This window comes from Gigantopelta aegis, chromosome 6, assembly GCF_016097555.1.
Source record: "Gigantopelta aegis isolate Gae_Host chromosome 6, Gae_host_genome, whole genome shotgun sequence".
In the NCBI taxonomy this organism is placed as follows: Eukaryota; Metazoa; Mollusca; class Gastropoda; order Neomphalida; family Peltospiridae; genus Gigantopelta; species Gigantopelta aegis.
The window spans coordinates 21,667,046-21,685,474 of NC_054704.1; the positions used below are offsets into that span (position 1 = coordinate 21,667,046).

At 38.5% G+C, this 18,429-nt stretch overlaps 1 protein-coding gene across 2 annotated transcripts in view; it reads left to right on the forward strand.

Moving 5' to 3' along the window:
• LOC121373908 overlaps positions 1 to 17,804 on the forward strand; it is a 32,204-nt gene extending 14,400 nt beyond the window's left edge. The window contains exons 2-8 of one of the 2 annotated variants that reach the window (XM_041500723.1): positions 211 to 416; positions 7,829 to 7,951; positions 8,878 to 9,110; positions 10,645 to 10,824; positions 12,246 to 12,446; positions 14,446 to 14,557; positions 16,637 to 17,804. In XM_041500723.1, coding sequence (XP_041356657.1) covers positions 302 to 416; positions 7,829 to 7,951; positions 8,878 to 9,110; positions 10,645 to 10,824; positions 12,246 to 12,446; positions 14,446 to 14,557; positions 16,637 to 17,685 — 2,013 coding nt within the window. In that variant the 5' untranslated portion in view covers positions 211 to 301 and the 3' untranslated portion in view covers positions 17,686 to 17,804. Of the gene's footprint in view, positions 1 to 210; positions 417 to 3,889; positions 4,258 to 7,828; positions 7,952 to 8,877; positions 9,111 to 10,644; positions 10,825 to 12,245; positions 12,447 to 14,445; positions 14,558 to 16,636 lie in introns of those variants that run through there. The other variant, XM_041500724.1, reaches the window with a different exon arrangement.
• The last annotated feature ends 625 nt before the right edge of the window (positions 17,805 to 18,429 follow it).

Sequence of the window (18,429 nt, forward strand, 5' to 3'; positions counted from 1 at the left end):
TGACTTGATTGCAAATGTTAAATTTTGTAAATTCCTGTTTGTGACACATCACTTCGTAATGTTAGCATTTGACGACTGTCAATTCATTAACATGGACGTACGTGCAGGGATGTACGTTTTCAGACATGTTATTACTTTGATTTCCTATGAGGTACAAGACATGCTATATCGCTTAATAGCACACTGATTTACATACTGTTTTGTTTGCAGGTTGTAGCGACATACCACACACACTACTGGTTCACTAAGTCAATGTGCCGCCTACAGCAAGGTGTCGAACCGCCGCGACCACCGCCTGTAAATGATGGATTTTATTCACAAGTTTGACATCGAGCTGGAGAAAGATCTCTGTTATGCCGGAGAAAACCTCAGTGGCAACGTCATTGTTCAGAATTCAGAAAACATTAGAGTGCAAGGTGAGATGCATAGAATCATAATATTATGTAAAGTAAGGACTGTTCCATGAATCTGTTGGATGAAAATACAGAGCTGAGCCCAATTTCACAAAACATCGTAAGCCTAGTTTTGCACGAAAACATATATCTACGACTAAACCACAATTCCTATTACTATTATAGTACAACAAAAATAGTTAGAAATACACATATTTCATTTTTTTTTTGTCCTTAAAATGCTCCATTTTCCTTAATGATGTAATTTTATTAGTGAAATAGATGTGAAACACTTATAAATGTATGCCCGATATAACTGCTAGTTGCAGACGTAAACTTACGATGTTTTGTGAAATTGCCCCCCCCCCCCCCCCCCCCCCCCCCCCCCCGTATCTTAGCGAGGACTGGGAAGGGGGCAGATGCTTCTCAGACAAATGCGAAAAAGTACCCATTTTACTTTGAATATGTCCTTTTGTCTAGCTGAAAAAGTCCCAATATTATTGTGACTTAATATTGTTCTCTTCCCTTTCCAACCAGCGTTCCACGACTGGTATATCAAAGGTCGTTGCTTGTACTGTTCTGTCTGTGGGAAAATGCATATAAACGATCTTTGGCTACTAATGTATAATGTTGCAGAATTCTTTTGAAGACTATTTGTCAGAATTATCAAATGCCTGATATCCAGTACCCGAAGATTAAATAATCAATGTGCTCTAGTAGTGTCACTAAACAAAAAACCTTTATCTTTTAAACCTTTTTCTTCACTGGCTCCTAGTTGTTGTAGGCTAGGAACAGCTCTTAATTAAAATCGAATTAATTTATATTGTTCTTTTACGTTTTTAAAGGTCCTTGTTTCTCTCAAGACAGGCCTCGGTGGCGTAGTGGTTAGGCCATTGGTCTACAGGCTGGTAGGTACTTGGTTCGGATCCCTGTCGAGGCATGGGATTTTTAATCTAGATACCGACTCCAAACCCTGAGTGAGTGCTCCGCAAGGCTCAGTGGGTAGGTGTAAACCACTTACACCGACCAGTGATCCATAACTGGTTCAACAAAGGCCATGGTTTGTGCTATCCTGCCTGTGGGAAGCGCAAATAAAAGATCCCTTGCTGCCTGTCGTAAAAGAGTAGCCTATGTGGCGACAGCGGGTTTCCTCTAAAAAAACCTGTGTGGTCCTTAACCATATGTCTGACGCCATATAACCGTAAATAAAATGTGTTGAGTGCGTCGTTAAATAAAACACTTCTTACTTTGTTCCTCTCAACACACTGTGCGGTGCTTCGTTTTGACACCTACAGTTAACTGTTTAAAAAACAAAAAACAACTAGTTTTGTACATTTGGTATCTTCTTGGCTGTCCTGGTCTTTAAAAAAACTCAAGGCACAATATTTTAGTTTGACCATTTAGCACGTGTCAGGCTATTGATATAACTGTGCATTTGTAATTACTAGCTAGCCATTCAGATGTCTTCAGATGATCACGAACTCAATTCCAGGCATGTGCTGTAATGACGTCACAACCTACGATGGTTTTACAATTTCGTAGCGCTAAGATGGCTTCGAAAATATGGGCTCGGGAATGCCGGGCAGATGATTAGATTGTTGTGTACCTAGTCATAAAACTATGGCGAGCAGACGTGAACAAAATAAAGCACAAAACGTGTTTTAATCAGAAAATCAAAGACTAATGTTGTAGCGATAGATATTAGTCAGACAGTTTGGTGAAAAAATTGTGACATTTTGGCAACAAGCATAAAACTTTCAGGTATGATAAAGTTTGACTAAATGAAAAAAAATAGATATGGGGTCATTTGAAAAAAATCCAATATGGCCGCCATTTCGTAAGGATTTCATAACAATAATGATAGAAACTTTTTTTTTTTTTTTTTGTTCCTTTCTCGGATTGAGAGACATTATACGAAGAATCATGCAGCAGATGATGTCGAACCGATTGGCACGTGAAAACATCCAAGATGGCTGCCATGTTTCAAGATAAGCAGAACAATGAATGTGTTAAAGGTGACGGTGGAGCCATAGGGCTGACTGAAAGAACATCTGAGTTACTTCGATGGATGGTTGCTGGACCGGAAATTTCCAGACTAATTGCTGAATTATGAAGCTGCAATGGAAGACGGTAATGCAAAAACACCAGATCTTCGTCACCATGAACAGGTCAAAAGCATTCAGCGCTCATTCTAAAAGCAGGTTTTAGCCCTATTCACTGTTATAGAAACAATGGGTAATCCATTCATGGAAGACAGTCAGGATCTTTTGGTATTGGACACTAAAGATATTGCTGACCAGCGAGTGGTAGATACCGTTCGTAAAGTACAACAGGTCGGAAAGGACAATTTTGAGAATCTTGTGAATGATCGAATTGACAAGAGACACAAGTCACTCTTCGAGCCAATATGTCATAACAAATTGCCACTCTTCCACTGTCCGCCAGAACGAATTTTATCACATGATAAGCAGCAGATTAACGCACTCAAGAAGAGCTGTGCTCTCTTCTCTCAACTGTACATTTCCTGCCAGGTTCGTGGTTGTAATCTTGACGACTTCTTTTGGCACGAGAATCAGCCATCGCCACCAGCATTGGCTCAGTGTGGCCAGATGCGTTTTGGAACAAAATCGGATCTGGCCACCATTCTTGAAGCCTTGATAATGTGTCCTCATGACCGACCCCGTGTTGAAGTTCTACTTCTTGACGGCGCTGTTGCTGTGAACTTGTTGAAACCAGGTGCTTGCAAAACATTTCAAGAATATGGAGAAAATGTGTTCTTGAAATATTTAACATCAGAACTGCAGGATGTGAGAAAACGGCTTGACATTGTCTGGGATTAATACATCCATGATAGCCTGAAATCAATGCCGAGAAGCAAACGAGGGAAAGGTGTGCGAAGACGCGTGGAAGCAAACAACAGGATTCCCGGAAACTTGAATGCCTTCCTTAGGGTTGATGAAAATAAGGCAGAGGACATGGTGTTGTGTGCAACTCTGATATAGGTACTCGCAACCTATCACCATGTACACACGAAAAAGCCGATACCAGGATCTTACTTCATGCAGCGGAATGTGCTAAGCAGGGATTCAATACAGTCATGATTAGAACTGTAGACACGGATGTGATGATCATAGCTATTTCCATGTTCCAACATCTGGGAATCAGTGAACTATGGATTGCATTTGGAACTGGGAAGAATTTCCGCTATGTTCCCATACATGACATTGTGAAAGAGCTGGGATCTCTAATAGCGTTCCATGCCTTTACAGGGTGTGATCAGACCTCTTCGTTCGCTGGCAGAGGTAAAAACACAGCATGGACAACATGGAAGGTGTATGATGAAATCACATCAGCATTTGTTTTACCGAGTTCAATGCCTACAGAAGACAGATTAAAGGAGATCATGCCAGAGATTGAGCGTTTCGTGGCACTCGTGTATGACAGAACGAGTACCTGCACAACTGTCAATGAAGCACGCAAAGATCTATTCACCAGGAAAGGACGAAGTATTGAGAATATATCACCAACGTATGGAGCCCTGGTTGAACACACAAAACGGGTGGCATACCAGGCCGGTTATTGTTGGGGACAGTCCCTTACACCAGACCCTACATTGCCGTCTCCTGCTGAATGGGGATGGACGAGATCAGCTAATGGACCATGGCAACCGTATTGGACAATGCTCCCAGAAGCATCGAAGGCAATTCAGCAGTTGATCAAATGTGGCTGTAAACTGACAAATGGATGCCGCGGACACTGCAAATGTGTAAAAGCAGAACTCAAATGTACCAGCCTGTGTTCATGCAGTGGTGACTGTGAACGTGATTAGTCATCATCATGCAGTGTACAGTTCTCTTACCTACTGGTGTGCAAAATTCTATTCTTTATCCTTTGGCTTTTTAAAATTATATAGTGACAAAATAAATTGGATGTCGTACATCGAAATCTATAAAAATAGATAGCGGACATCTGGAAAATTGCGGCCATCTTGGAGTTTTTAAGTGCTAATCGATTCTACATTGTCGAGTGCATATTTCCTCATAAAATACATCACAACTAAAGCTTGTAAGTCGAAAAAAAACAAGTTGCACAGCAATTCATAAAAAAATTCTTTTTCAAATGGCCCCATATCTAATTTTTTTCATTTAATCAAATTCTATCATTCCTGAAAGTTTCATGCTTGTTGCCAAAATGGCACAATTCACCCCCAAATATGCACCAAACTGCTGGACTATATGTGACAAATTAAGGTACTTCGCCCTCGGGAGAAATAATTTTTTTGACTAAAAAAATTTACGATGATCTGCGTTAATCTACCAACCAGTAATACAGTAAAACAATATACATTTTTTTTAATGAGTAATAGAAGCCATAACAAGCATGACGATTACCAATCTGACGTTAGCATGTTATAGTCCTTCCTACACGGAATGCCTTTTTTCATACTATGGAATTTACTACAAGCTATATATTTTTCTGAACCGATTGCTTTCTAAATTGCACAGTATTTGTTTTGTTATTTCCAAAAGACTTACTTTTCTTCGTACATCAAACCAAACTGAAATTATTTAACCCCCCCCCCCCCCCCCCCCCCCCCCCCCAACAAAAACAACACCACCAAAACTATTGTAGAAGGATGGGACGGACTATAACTACCAATAATCTTCCCAGGACAGATTTTAAAAAATGTTTTGATAGTCACGAGACGATGCTTAACTGTCAGCTACTTTTCTACAGAGAATATTTCATCTTTAGTCCAGGCAAGTTATGAAAAATATGGGCTGACCTGGAACAAATTGCAACAGTACGTTTTATTGTTGGAAGTTGTTCCATAGACCCCCCACAACATTATATCCAAAATCAGCCAAAATCCGACCACGGGAAAGTGGCTAATTAGCATAAATCCAAGATGGCCGCCAATTTGAACTTTGAGGCCCTATACCTCCTTAATGGCTGGCCTAGGACCCTATAAATGTATTACAAGTGGGTATAAAAGTGATGCCAACGAATAAGTCTAGCTTATCGGATATATTGTAGAGTGCTTCTTGTTCCCCAAAAGGAGGATGATCTTGAAAAAAGTCAAGTAACTTTTCTGTGTCTTTGTTGTCCCTTGTTCTACGTGCAACTGTCATATCCTTGTGTTGTTCACTGGATGTGTACAGGTTTCCAGTCAATTCCTGTATCGTGTCACTTATCTCTGAAGTGTTCTATACATGGTGTACTGACTTTATATCTAAGTCATGACGTCATATATACGTGATACTACGTCCAATCTTTTATTTGCGCTTCCCACAGGCAGGATAGCACAAACCATGGCTTTGATGAACCAGTTATGGATCACTGGTCGGTGCAAGTGGTTTACACCTACCCATTGAGCCTTGCGGAGCACTCACTCAGGATATGGAGTCGATATCTGGATTAAAAATCCCATGCCTCGACTGGGATCCGAACCCAGTACCTACCAACCTGTAGACCGATGGCCCGCCACGACGCCACCGAGGCCGGTGGAGTAAAGAAGAAACATTTGGGACGATTGCAGAGAAATATGTGGCCCATGTTAAGAGAAACTTCAACTACCCAATTGTTGTTTTTGATGGATACGGTGGACCTTCAACCAAACACACCACCCATCAAAGACGGACCAAAGGGACTACAGGATTCAAAGTTCATTTCACTGCGAACATGCCCCTTAAGTCCTAGAAGGAACATTTGCTTTCAAATGCAGAGAACAAACAAAACTTCATTGACCTATACTGAGTGAAAAGATGAACACTGGTGGGATTAGAACCCTTCATGCAGATGGCGATGCAGATTTACTGATAGCTAAAACTGGGATAGAACATGCTACAAAAGGGATTACACAAGTTATCGGAGAGGACACTGACATTCTCATTCTACTTTGTCATCATGCCAAGAAATGTACAAGTGGTCTTTTCTACCGATCAGAGAAACCCACCACAAAATATCCGGTCTGGGATATTTGCTTGCTGCGACAAATGCTTGGTGAGGAATTGTGCCATGCTCTTCCATTCATACATGCCATTTGTGGATGTGATACTACCTCTCGTCTCTTCGGCAAAGGAAAAGTTTCTGCTTTGAAAAGGGCTCAGAATGAAAAGCATTTCATGCAACAAGCTCAGGTGTTCTGCTCTGCTGCAAGTACGGCGAAATTCAGGAAGCTGGTGAAAATCATTGGTGTGTCTTTATGGGGGCTCCAGTATCGATAGTTTAGATTCTTTGAGAAAAAAAGAAATTCGCAGCTAAAGTTGCAAAAAACCTTACAAGTGTTGAAGTTAAGAATCTCCCGCCAACATCTGATGCTGCCAAGTATCACTGCTATTGTGTGTACCACCAGGTACAAGTTTGGATGGGAGTTAATCTCAATCCGAATGACTGGGGTTGGCGAGCACGCGGTAGTGGCCTCGAACCTGTCACAATGGATTCTTCACCAGCACTAGAATGTGTGATGAACGTATTCCGGTGTCACTATGAAGGGCAGTGCAAGAGGCACGGGTTGGAATGCACACTTGCATGTGGTGAATGCCAGGAGGGCAGCTGCACTAACTTCACACTTGACAATGATGCTGAGGTCTATCATGACTTGTAGAGTTGTCCACCATACTGAAATGTGTATATTCAAAGGATATTATCTGCAATCTTATTGTGTATGAACAACGTGAAAATGCAATCATGACACTTAACCTCATTCGTTTCACTGGAGACTATCCATATGACAAATCCTACAACGAATCATGATATGGATACACTGCCACATTTGATCATTGACTGATGACTATCCTGTTATGATCAATTCTAACCAACCCATCAGTAGCATTAATTTTTTATCAGCATTATGGACAACAGCATTTTAAAAAACTAACATGAATTGAAGACGTCATGACATCATATCTATGTCATGGCGTCATACTACGTCATACAACATTTTCGATAGGCTAGATGTATTCGTTGGCATCACTTTTATATCCATTTGTAATTCATTTATAGGGTCCTAGGCCAGGCATTAATGAGGTATAGGGCCCCAAAGTTCAAAATGGCGGCCATCTTGGATTTATGTTAATTACCCACTTTCCCGTGGTCGGATTTTGGCTGATTTTGGATATAATGTTGTGGGGGGTCTATGGAACAACTTCCAACAATAAAACGTACTGTTGCAATTTGTTCCAGGTATTTCATAATTTGCTTGGACTACTTGACCACATATGGTGCAACTCCGTGTTCAAAAGTCGTTAAACACTTTTTACATGTCCATATCTATTCAAGGTTCAGGCAGGCCCACATTGGACTGCCACTGGTATAACGCTCGCCAGTACAGGCGCCCAAAACCTTTCTACAACTTCCATAAACAAAATGACGTCTAAATCGTACATCTAATAAGTGATTATTGAATATTGATTGATGCCATGGTTGTTATTCAGGGATTCGACTGCACGTCAGAGGAAAGGCTCATGCTGAATGGAAAATAACAAGGGCTGGAGAGAGAAGAACGGTGAAGCAGGAGGAAACTTACATTGACGAGAGAAAAACCATTTGGGGCAAAGGTCAATTTGATTTTGTATAGACTGTCCAAGTGCAAAAATATAATATCACCAATGTCTGTCATTATGTGAAGTCCATTAATATTGTTATCACCAGGATCGTATGAGATAGTATGAGATAATTTCCAAGTTGTGAGCATATAAATATACACCTTAGACCTATGCTGTTAGTTACATTCTGGAATCGCAAATATCCATTTTAAACGAGAGGTGCGTGTAAGTGAGGAAATGGAGGTGATATAATCATCGTCATCATCATCATCATCATCATCATCTTCATGATCATCATCATCATCTTCTTCTTCATCATTACCATTATTAGTTTTATTTGATTTTATTGTTACTGTTAATATTATTATTTTTAAAAATTATTGTTACTGTTATTATTATTATTATACTCTTCAAAAAACGTAGAGGTACCTGAAATATTAAAACATACGTTTTGACCACAGACATCCTATCAAAGAAGTTCAGGTCTGTTTATCAACACACCAAAACACATTCCATAGTTTGCACATGCATCACACAGTTGCCCCATACACGTGCGTGGGGTGTCATTCTCGATTTTGACAATTTCCAGGAAGGTCCATTAATCACTGTGAGACATTATTTCTGTCAATCTTTTTCATTCTGTTGATCATACAGCTGTTATTGTTTTGTTTTTAGTCATTTTTATTGTTTGAATTTGCGATTTACTGATAAAAAACCCGTCAACTTTCAAATTTCACTTTTGAACCCAATCGTCCTTCAAAATCTTTGATGGTCATAAAACCTACCTTAATACTGAACTACCGGTTGTAATGTTTGCCCAATTAATTCACTATTATCATATAATCATTCCCCACAGCTAATATACCTTATTATTATTATCATCATCATTATTATTACTATTACTGATTATTATTATGATTATTATTGACTGTTTCCAGAGAAATGTGACACTAGTGGAACCATACCGATATTGCCCCGCGGAAACCACAAGTACCCGTTCCAGTTCAAACTTCCCGAGAGTAATCTTCCCTGTTCGTTTGAGAGTAAGATCGGGACAATTCGCTACTACATACGAGTAACCATCGACATTCCATATGCATCATGTCCACAGGGAATCAAATACTTCACGATAATCGGCCCGCATATAGACTGCATGGATGATAGATACTTGGTAAGTTTACACACACACACACACACACACACACACACACACACACACACACACACACACACATACCTACCTACCTACCTACCTACCTACATATATACATGAGCGCATCGTGGTTAGTCTTACAATTTGCGGGCAATTCGGTGCCACAGGTTCGAGTCCCAGCAACGGCATGGGACAATTTGTGAGGCCAGAAAGGATTTAATTATCCCCTGCGCCAGTGCGTTAGTATCTATGTATGTAACAGTCAACCTCGACAATATATAGATATTAATACATCAATACATACATACATACATACATCTATTCGTGCTTATATCTAATTAAGGTCCAAGCAGACTGTCATGAGCATTCATCTCATTTGTCTTGGCTGATTAACCAAAAGGACTGGATGTTAATGATTAGCAAAAGAGGAATCGAATTAATGACCTTACACCTTCCCAGTGGACTATAGAAGGCAGTAATATGAACTAAAATGTTATAATACAAACATATATTCTTGGAAAACTAAGAAACAAAAACAAAAGTCGCCTCAACCTCAAAAAAAAAAAAAAAAAAAAAAAAAAAAGAAAGAAAAAAAAGCCAACCGCAACAACTCACACACCAAAAACCCCACCAGTAACTGAATTTGCCCAAATTGATATTCCAAGATGTTTTGGGCGATGGGAACCTTGGCGACAATGAAAACCTGTAACAGCTGATAATATTTGACACTGCTTAATGGCATGATAAATCAATTGCCAGAATCCAATGTTTGTTCTCAAAATGGACATGCGGGAAAATTTTATTTTATATTTCATATTTTCATGTTATTGGTAATGCTGCACATCGAGCAAAAATAATATTTTTATCAATAAAAAATAATACAGGGGCGGGCCTTTATCATTGTGGGGCAGGGCCGTACATGTATTTGAGTATTTGGCACCTCTAGGCCACTAATATTGTTTTACGCTAAAAAAGTAGATTCAACTACTTAGTGGAACGGTGTAATTTCGTGCAGCATGCTACCCCCCTCCCCCCAAACCCCCCCCACCAAACACAACAACAACAAACAAACCAAAAAACCCCAAAATCCCACCGATTTTTTGGGGCAAGATTTTGCCGCCCCTTAAAATGTGGATAAAAAATGTAGGATTTATTTTACAGTAGCCTACTAACCAGGATGAGGGTCTTTAACATCATTACTTCTTTACCTTTCTGGTAGAGGCATAGCCCAGTGGTACAGCGCTCGCTTGATGTGCAGTCAGTTTGGAATCGATCCCCATCAATGGGCCCATTGAGCTATTTCTCATTTCAGCCAGTGCACCACGACTGGTATATCAAAGGCCATGGTATGTACTACCCTGTCTGTGGGGTGGTGCATGTAAAAGATCCCTTGCTTCTAATCGAAAAGAGTAACCCATGAAGTGGCGACAGCGGGTTACCTCTCTCAATATCTGTGTGGTCCTTAACCATTTGTCTGACGCCACATAACCGTAAATACAATGTGTTGAATGCGTTGTTAAATAAAACATTTTTTTCTTTACACTTCTTGTAGACTCCCGTAACGGCCGAGAAGAAGAGAAACCGGTGTTGTCTTTGTTTTGGCACAGGCCCGCTGGCTCTAAAAGGCACGCTAGAAAGATCGGCCTACTGTTCCGGTGAAAGTGTAAAGTTGAAGGTGGAAGTTAATAATGGCACCAACGAGGAAGTGTGGGTTGTCTGTAAAATGATTCAGGTTAGATTTCAAGTAATCCATTGGTCTCTATGATGGTTATTCTGTTTTAACATTAGTAGTACTGTTACTAAGTATCATGCACGGTATGATCAGGGGTGTTTTTATTCGTCCCTTTTATATGGTTTTATATGATAATATTGTTGTTTTAGTATGTCGAATATGATTAATAATAATTATTAATAATGATAAACATTATTGCTTCAGAATATTGAATAAAAATATTGATAATGATAAACATAATTTATTGTATTAGTATGTTGACTATACTTATTAATAATACATTCATTGTTTTAGTATGTTGCAATAATTAATAATGGTAAACAAACATTTATTGTTTTAGTATGTTAAATCTAAGTATTAATAATGACAAGCATACATTCATTGTTTTTCTCGTTACAACCAGTACACCACAACTGGTCAAAGACCGTGGTATGTGCTTTCCTGCCAGTGGGAATGTGCATATAAAAGATCCCTTGCTACATAAAGAAAAATGAAGCGGGGTTTCTCTGAACCTACGTGTCAGAATTACCAAATGTTTGATATCCAATAGCTCATGATTAATTAATCAGTGTGCTCTAGCGGTGTCGTCAAAAAACCCCAACAACAACAAAAAACATTCATTGCTTCAATATGTTGAATGCACTAATTAGTAATAATAAACATACATTGATTGTTTCAGTAAGTTCAGTGTAATTATTAATATTGATAAACATGCATTTATTGTTTTACTATAATGAATGCAATAATACTAATAAGAAACATACATTTATTGTTTCAGAATGTTGAATATAATTATTAATTACTGATAAACATACATTTAATGTTTCAATATGTTTAATATAATTATTAATAATGATATACATACATTTATTGTTTTAGTATGTTGAATATAATTATTAATATTGATAAACATACATGTATTGTTACAGTATGTTGAATATAATTATTAATATTGATAAACATACATTTAATGTTTTATTATGTTAAATATAATGATTAATATTGATAAACATACATTTAAGATTTGACTATTTTGTATGCAATAATTAATAATGATAAAAATACATTTGATGTACTATACTGAAATCAATAATTAATAATGATAAACATCACGTATTGCTCTACTTTGTTGAATGCAATAGTTAATATTGATAAACATAATGTATTGTTTCAGTATGTTGAATATAATTATTAATATTGATAAACATACATTTAATGTTTCAGTATGTTAAATATAATGATTAATATTGATAAACATACATGTATTGTTTCAGTATGTTGAATATAATAATTAATATTGATCAACATGATGTATTGTTTCAGTATGTTGAATATAATAATTAATATTGATAAACATGATGTATTGTTTCAGTATGTTGAATATAATAATTAATATTGATAAACATGATGTATTGTTTCAGTATGTTGAATACTTCATAAACCGAGGTGTCCTGGGCCTGTCTAAGGAATTACGACATACCGTAATGCAGATCGAGACTCCCCAGATAGAGCCGAATACAACGATGACCTTTGATGACCTCCAGGACCAGATGCAGGTTCCGGTCATGCCGCCCAGTCTGGTGGAAGTGTGTGGTTTGGTTCAAATCTATTACGCTCTTAGGGTGAGTGGTACATCATAAAATTGACTACATTGATTGATTGAAAATATATTTTACTGTATAAAGAACAAAAGAATCAGACACAAGTTTGACAACTTACAAAGCCCTCTTCTATATACAAACTAAATTACATTGACATTAATTGTAAATCTATTGTTTGAAAAAGTTGTAAGGAATTACATAGAATCTGTCTCTGCTGTTGATATTTTTTACATTGAAAGAAAAAAAAAATCGACATTGCTTTCTAACCTGTAGCCACAGTTGCACGACATTAGACGAGACACTAGATAGAAATTCATGTAATCAACCACTATTTTGTCAGATGCCCATTCGACTCGGCATTGAACAGAAATACGGTTTTGATCAAGGATAACGATTTAGTCGTTAAGATTTGAGAAACACAACAAAAGCCATACAATAAGTATCTCCACGTGTAATCATGTGACTTCTAAAGTTAATACGTTTTTGGGGGGCGAGAGGTAACCCAGTGGTAAAGCGCTCGATTGATGCGCGGTCGGTTTGGGATCGACCCCCATCAGTGGGCCCATTGGGCTATTTCCCGCTCCAGCCAGTGCACCACGACTAATACACCAAAGGCCGTGGTATGTGCTATTCTGTCTATGGGATAGTGCATATAAAAGATAACTTGCTGCTAATCAAAAAGAGTAGCCCATGAAGTGGCGACAGCGGGTTTCCTCCCTCAATATCGGTGTCCGACGCCATATAACCGTAAATAAAATGTGTTGAGTGCGTCGTTAACTAAACCATTTTCTTCCTTTTAAAATTAATGACGCATTAGTGACGCATTACAATTTTATTCACAAGTATAATTTGTTCGTTTCACAATTTGTTAGTTTCACAAACTTGAAACACACCAAACCTGACTCAACTGAATGTGTCTTTCATATGAGTTGGTTAATTTTAAATGCTTTCATTTATTTATTGGTTATACTTTTTTGTACCGTGGAATATACCTATATAGTCAGAATGAAATTGTCATTCTTTATGCCGCATTATTAAACCTGTCTGTAGATTATTGTGTTCTTATAATGCATTCTGTTATATTGAATTAGAAATACAAGTCACATGTATTTTTCAAAACTATATTGCTGCATTTGTGATAAAACCACTTTCGTGTCTTCAAGCTTTACGAAGTATGAAGCTGGACCATCCCTTAATTGGGATGGTGATACGAAAGTGTGTCTTTTTATCTATTGCGAAGAAAAATGTTGTATTTTGTTAGGTGCCCAGCCATGTTGGTATTAGGGGTAATGAAAAGGCAGATTCAGCTGCCAAGTCTGCTTTGGATTTGCCTCATGCCAGGGTTGGTGTACCGTATACTGATTTTAAATATAGTATTAATAAATTTATCTTTTCGGCTTGGCAACATGATTGGGACGGTGCGATTGCGAACAAGCTTCATGCTATCAAACCAGTCTTGGGAGAGTGGCAGTCCTCCTATAGACAGTGTAGGAAGGATGAAATAGTCTTGTGTCGTGCTCGCATCGGTCATACATATTTAACCCATCCATTTATGTTAAAGAAAGATCCTCCATCTCAGTGTGAGCACTGTCAGTGTCTTCTGACAGTGCGACACATTTTGGTGGAGTGTAAGCATCTGCATGAAACTCGAAAAGATATATTTGGATAAACACATGTGATGGAATCATTTCGATTCCATCCAGAATTAGTTTTACAATTTTTACGTGATACTGAATTTTATTCTAAATTTTAATTATATCTATCTGTGATATTTGTATTTTGACACAGTCCTTTACACTGTGTTTTTAGTTAACTGTTGAACTTTTATATTGATGTTGATCATCACTTTATTTTTCCCATTAACCATAGTTTGACACCCAATAGCCGATGTATTTTTCGTGCTGGGGTGTCGTTAAACATTCATTCATTCATTCATTCATTCATTGTGATAAAACCAGTAAATTTTCTTGAAGAGGATTACAGTTCAGCTAACACAGATATTGGTTATAATCTATTTCAGGTGTCCCTGGAATCCGAAAATTCAGGTGAAACATTAGAAATTGAGATGCCAGTAACAATAGCAACGGTTCCGTTTCGGATACCAAGTAATTCAATTCCTGCTATCCAGTATGGTAGGTGATATTAAATAATTCTTCAATACGAAACCGACTTGAGTTAACGACACATCGACCATGTGTCCAGTCTATAACATGATACTCAAAGTCGTTTTAACAGTTTCCAGCCATTCTGACCACTTCTCCTCTTTTGATTTGTACTGCCGACTGCCTTATTTATAACCCAATGCCGCACTCCGCATGGATCATTTTGCGCGGAGGTCCAGTCGACTACCGTGCAGATATCTAAAAAAAAAAAAAATTGGGGGGTGGGGGGGGGGGGGGGTGGGGACCCAATGAAAATCTTTTCAACGGGTACTTTGGCTTGCTTTTGTTAATACATGTTACATGTTAATACAGATAATTTAATTAAGCCCCCCCCCCCCCGGTTTTTTGTTATATGATGGAAACATTAACATAAACACTAACAAATAATGATAACATTTTTCAGTATTTTAATAACACAGTTTTGACAGTGCTGTATTTGAGACAAAATGGGAGCCAAAATAGCTATAAATGTGAACAGTTCTATGATCAGATATAATGGAATATTTCTGTCAAAAAGCGTTCATTGTAGTGTTACAGAGACAACCCCAGTTCAAAACGTCAGTAGTCAGTGGGGCGCTAAGAGACCGAATAGCAACCTCTTATCTGTGGTTTTTATTATGTGCTAATATGTGGCTGTATACAATTCAAATTTATTATCATCTGTCAGTCTGGGCGGCCATTTTGTAAAGGGAGCTAATACTCATAGTATTTGAAGTGCTAATGTTCTAGTAAACCTGTCTCCCGTTAATACTGAAAAACTAATACTCAAAGTGTTTTTGAGGTTTGATGGATATATCCCCCACCCGCTACCGACCCTGGTCAGGCTGCTGATGCTCTCTTGTACTTGCCAGCGCGGGCGGTCCCTCCTCCCAACCACCCCAAGCTCTTTCCTGTCCTGGACGAAGACGCTGGCGTAAAGTCGACACTGGCGCCCATGACAGGCGTGCACTACAACAGCTTGCTCTGAATGTGCACGTTAAGCCCTTTGACCTGACGTGGTGGATATAATTATGCGAACTTTAGCATTAAATGTTGTTAAATGCCGTGTATTTTTAACCATTTCAAACATTACGTATTTTATCCACAAAATAAAAATAATTGATTTAATAATTATTATTCTTTACATTTTACATTCACCACGATCATAAACAAAACTAATGATCAAATAATAATACGCCTCCCCCGACCCCCCCCCCCCCCCCCAAACCCCCCCCCCCCCAAAAAAAAACCCCAACAAAAAAACAAAAAACAAACAACAACAACAAAAAACCCCACCCCAACAACAAACATTTTTAAAGAAGTTTGTTTACTCATTGAAAAAAACCTGATGTTTAAATCCGATAATGATATACATGTATTAATAATAACATATAACTCTGCTTTATAAATCTTTTCCTTAGTTCATGTTACTGGGTTTAATATTTTTAAAATTGAAAAAAAAACACCCCCAAAACTCAAGGACAAAACGTTTCGCGAATACTCACAATAAGAAATGCATCACATTTTTTCTAGGTCAGAATTATACAATGATCGGTCATTAATATCAGGACTTAAATCATTTGTGATATAGCATGGCTACTGCAACACATGTATCGTTTATCATAAAAAGTCAACAGCTACTGTGTTAAATGAAAAATCTATTTTCAAAGGGTGCGGTATCTAGATCAGTCGGTAGATCGCTCGCCTGGTGAGATGCTTGATTTGGAGAATAGAACCACTTCGGTGGGCCCACTGGGTATTTCCCCTGTACCAGCCAGTGACACGCGATTGGTATAGCAAATGCTATGTGTGATATGTGCTTTCCTCAGTGCAAAAGTGCATGTAAAATATCCCTTGCTGTTAATGCAAAAATGTAACGGGGTTTCTCTGAAGACTTTGAGCCAGAATGACCAAATGTTAGACATCCAATAGCCGATGATTTTATTTTAAAGTTTATTAATCCCAGAAATAAGTTTGGTAGTGTCAGGGTCAGCCGATGATTTAATTAATCAATGTGTTTTAATAGTGTAGTTAAACAAAACACACTTTAACGTGTACTTTTATTTTCAGACGTGGCTGCTGACTATGTAGAGGGCGGGATGTACACCAGCTCAGAGTTCCAGCTGGGCCAGGTGTACATGGGGGACGACCAGGACCCCGAGACGGACAAGGAGATCCTCTACAAGCCGGTCTACATCTGTGTTCCTCAGGAGATCCACACTCCAGCGCACAAGAGTGAAACGGGCAGTAAAAGTGACCTTTCCAGAACTTCCCAAGAGAAAATGTTTCTTTCGCCCAGCAAAGAAAATCTCTATGTCAGTGAAGCCGAGAGCATCCGCCTGGGGAGTATCTACGAATTCAGACCGCACCAAGTGGATGCCGACGGGAATCCAAGAGCTGTTTCTGAAACCAGTGGCTGGCACCAGGATGGTACTTCGTTGTGCAGTGGCGTCTTGTCATCGAATGGTGCAGATCAGCCTGGTGAGTCCCAGGAGTCCCAGTCGATCCGAGAGGAACAGATACGCGAAAAGGACGTCGTGTTAACAAAGAGCAGTGACGTTGAAGATATTCCCAAACAGGAAAGTATCAGTAAAAGCGAGTCGGTATCTCAGAGCCAAGTGAGCAAGGAGACGTGTAAGATAAGCGTCTCGAGTAAGGAAAGCAAAGATTCTGCTGTGTGCGTCCAGAGCGAGATATCTCAGTCCACCAGCGAGCTGAGGAAAGAGACGAAGGAGACAGTAAAAACAATTGTTTCCAGTAATAAAGTAGAAGACTCTGATTCAGCAATATGTGTCCAGACTCATAGTACACATTCTGTGAGAATACTTGTGGAACAGGAGTCCAAGGAACTGAAGACCTCAAAAGTTACAAATCACGAACATGTCGCAGTGAGTCCAGAGAGTTCCGCTTGCACGCAGGATGATGCCAGGTCATTGCCAGTACGAAAGACAGCCTCTACTGAGTTAGTTGCGAATTCAGCAGACTTTGTGGTGCCTAGCAACACCGAGCCTGCTGCGAAGGTAACTGGTGTAGAGACTGTGAACACCTCTGTTGTTTCTTCTGGACCTGGTGCGCTAGTGGTCGAGAAGGAAATAACAGAACGACTTACTAGTGTGTAGTCAGATCTGTGCGCGCCATACTCACATCTGCAGAAGATGCTTTCTCAAACAACCACACGTCACGCATGATAATCTCTGCTTGAGGGCAGCAGCTCATGTTTATTCATATTTAATATCGTTTACATAATTTATATAATTTATGAAGTACGAATTATATATATATATATATATATATATATATATATATATATATATATATATATATATATATATGTATCATCCTGTATGATTGCAATATCAAATGAAGTATTATAACTTCTAAGGTGAAGTTTTACTTATTTAGAAACCACGTGACAATGTACAATCATGATAACTCTTCACGATTATGTTAGTCTGTAATACATTTGTTTAATTTTTTGTGTGATGTCATATTTGTTTGGAGGCTAATCTATAAACTATTTCGTGAGAATGGTTTCGAGATTGCGATAAATGTATATTTTTCGAACCCAACCCTGCCTAGAAGAAAGAGCCAACCCTATTGTTTTCGATGTATTAATTTTGTTGTTGTTGTTGTTGATTTTTTTTTTTTTCGTATTAATATATAAGTGAAAAGAGTACATACATAACATTTTATCTGGACCCGTTGTGGTGAATTTGTCCTGAAAAACAATTAACGCCCCCCCCCCCCCCCCCCCCCCCCCCCCGGGTATATGCCAATTTCTACATAACACTGATAAGTTCGGAGTCCAATATTTAATTACTTGCACATTTCATTCATTTGAAATTATTTTCGTGCTTATGTCC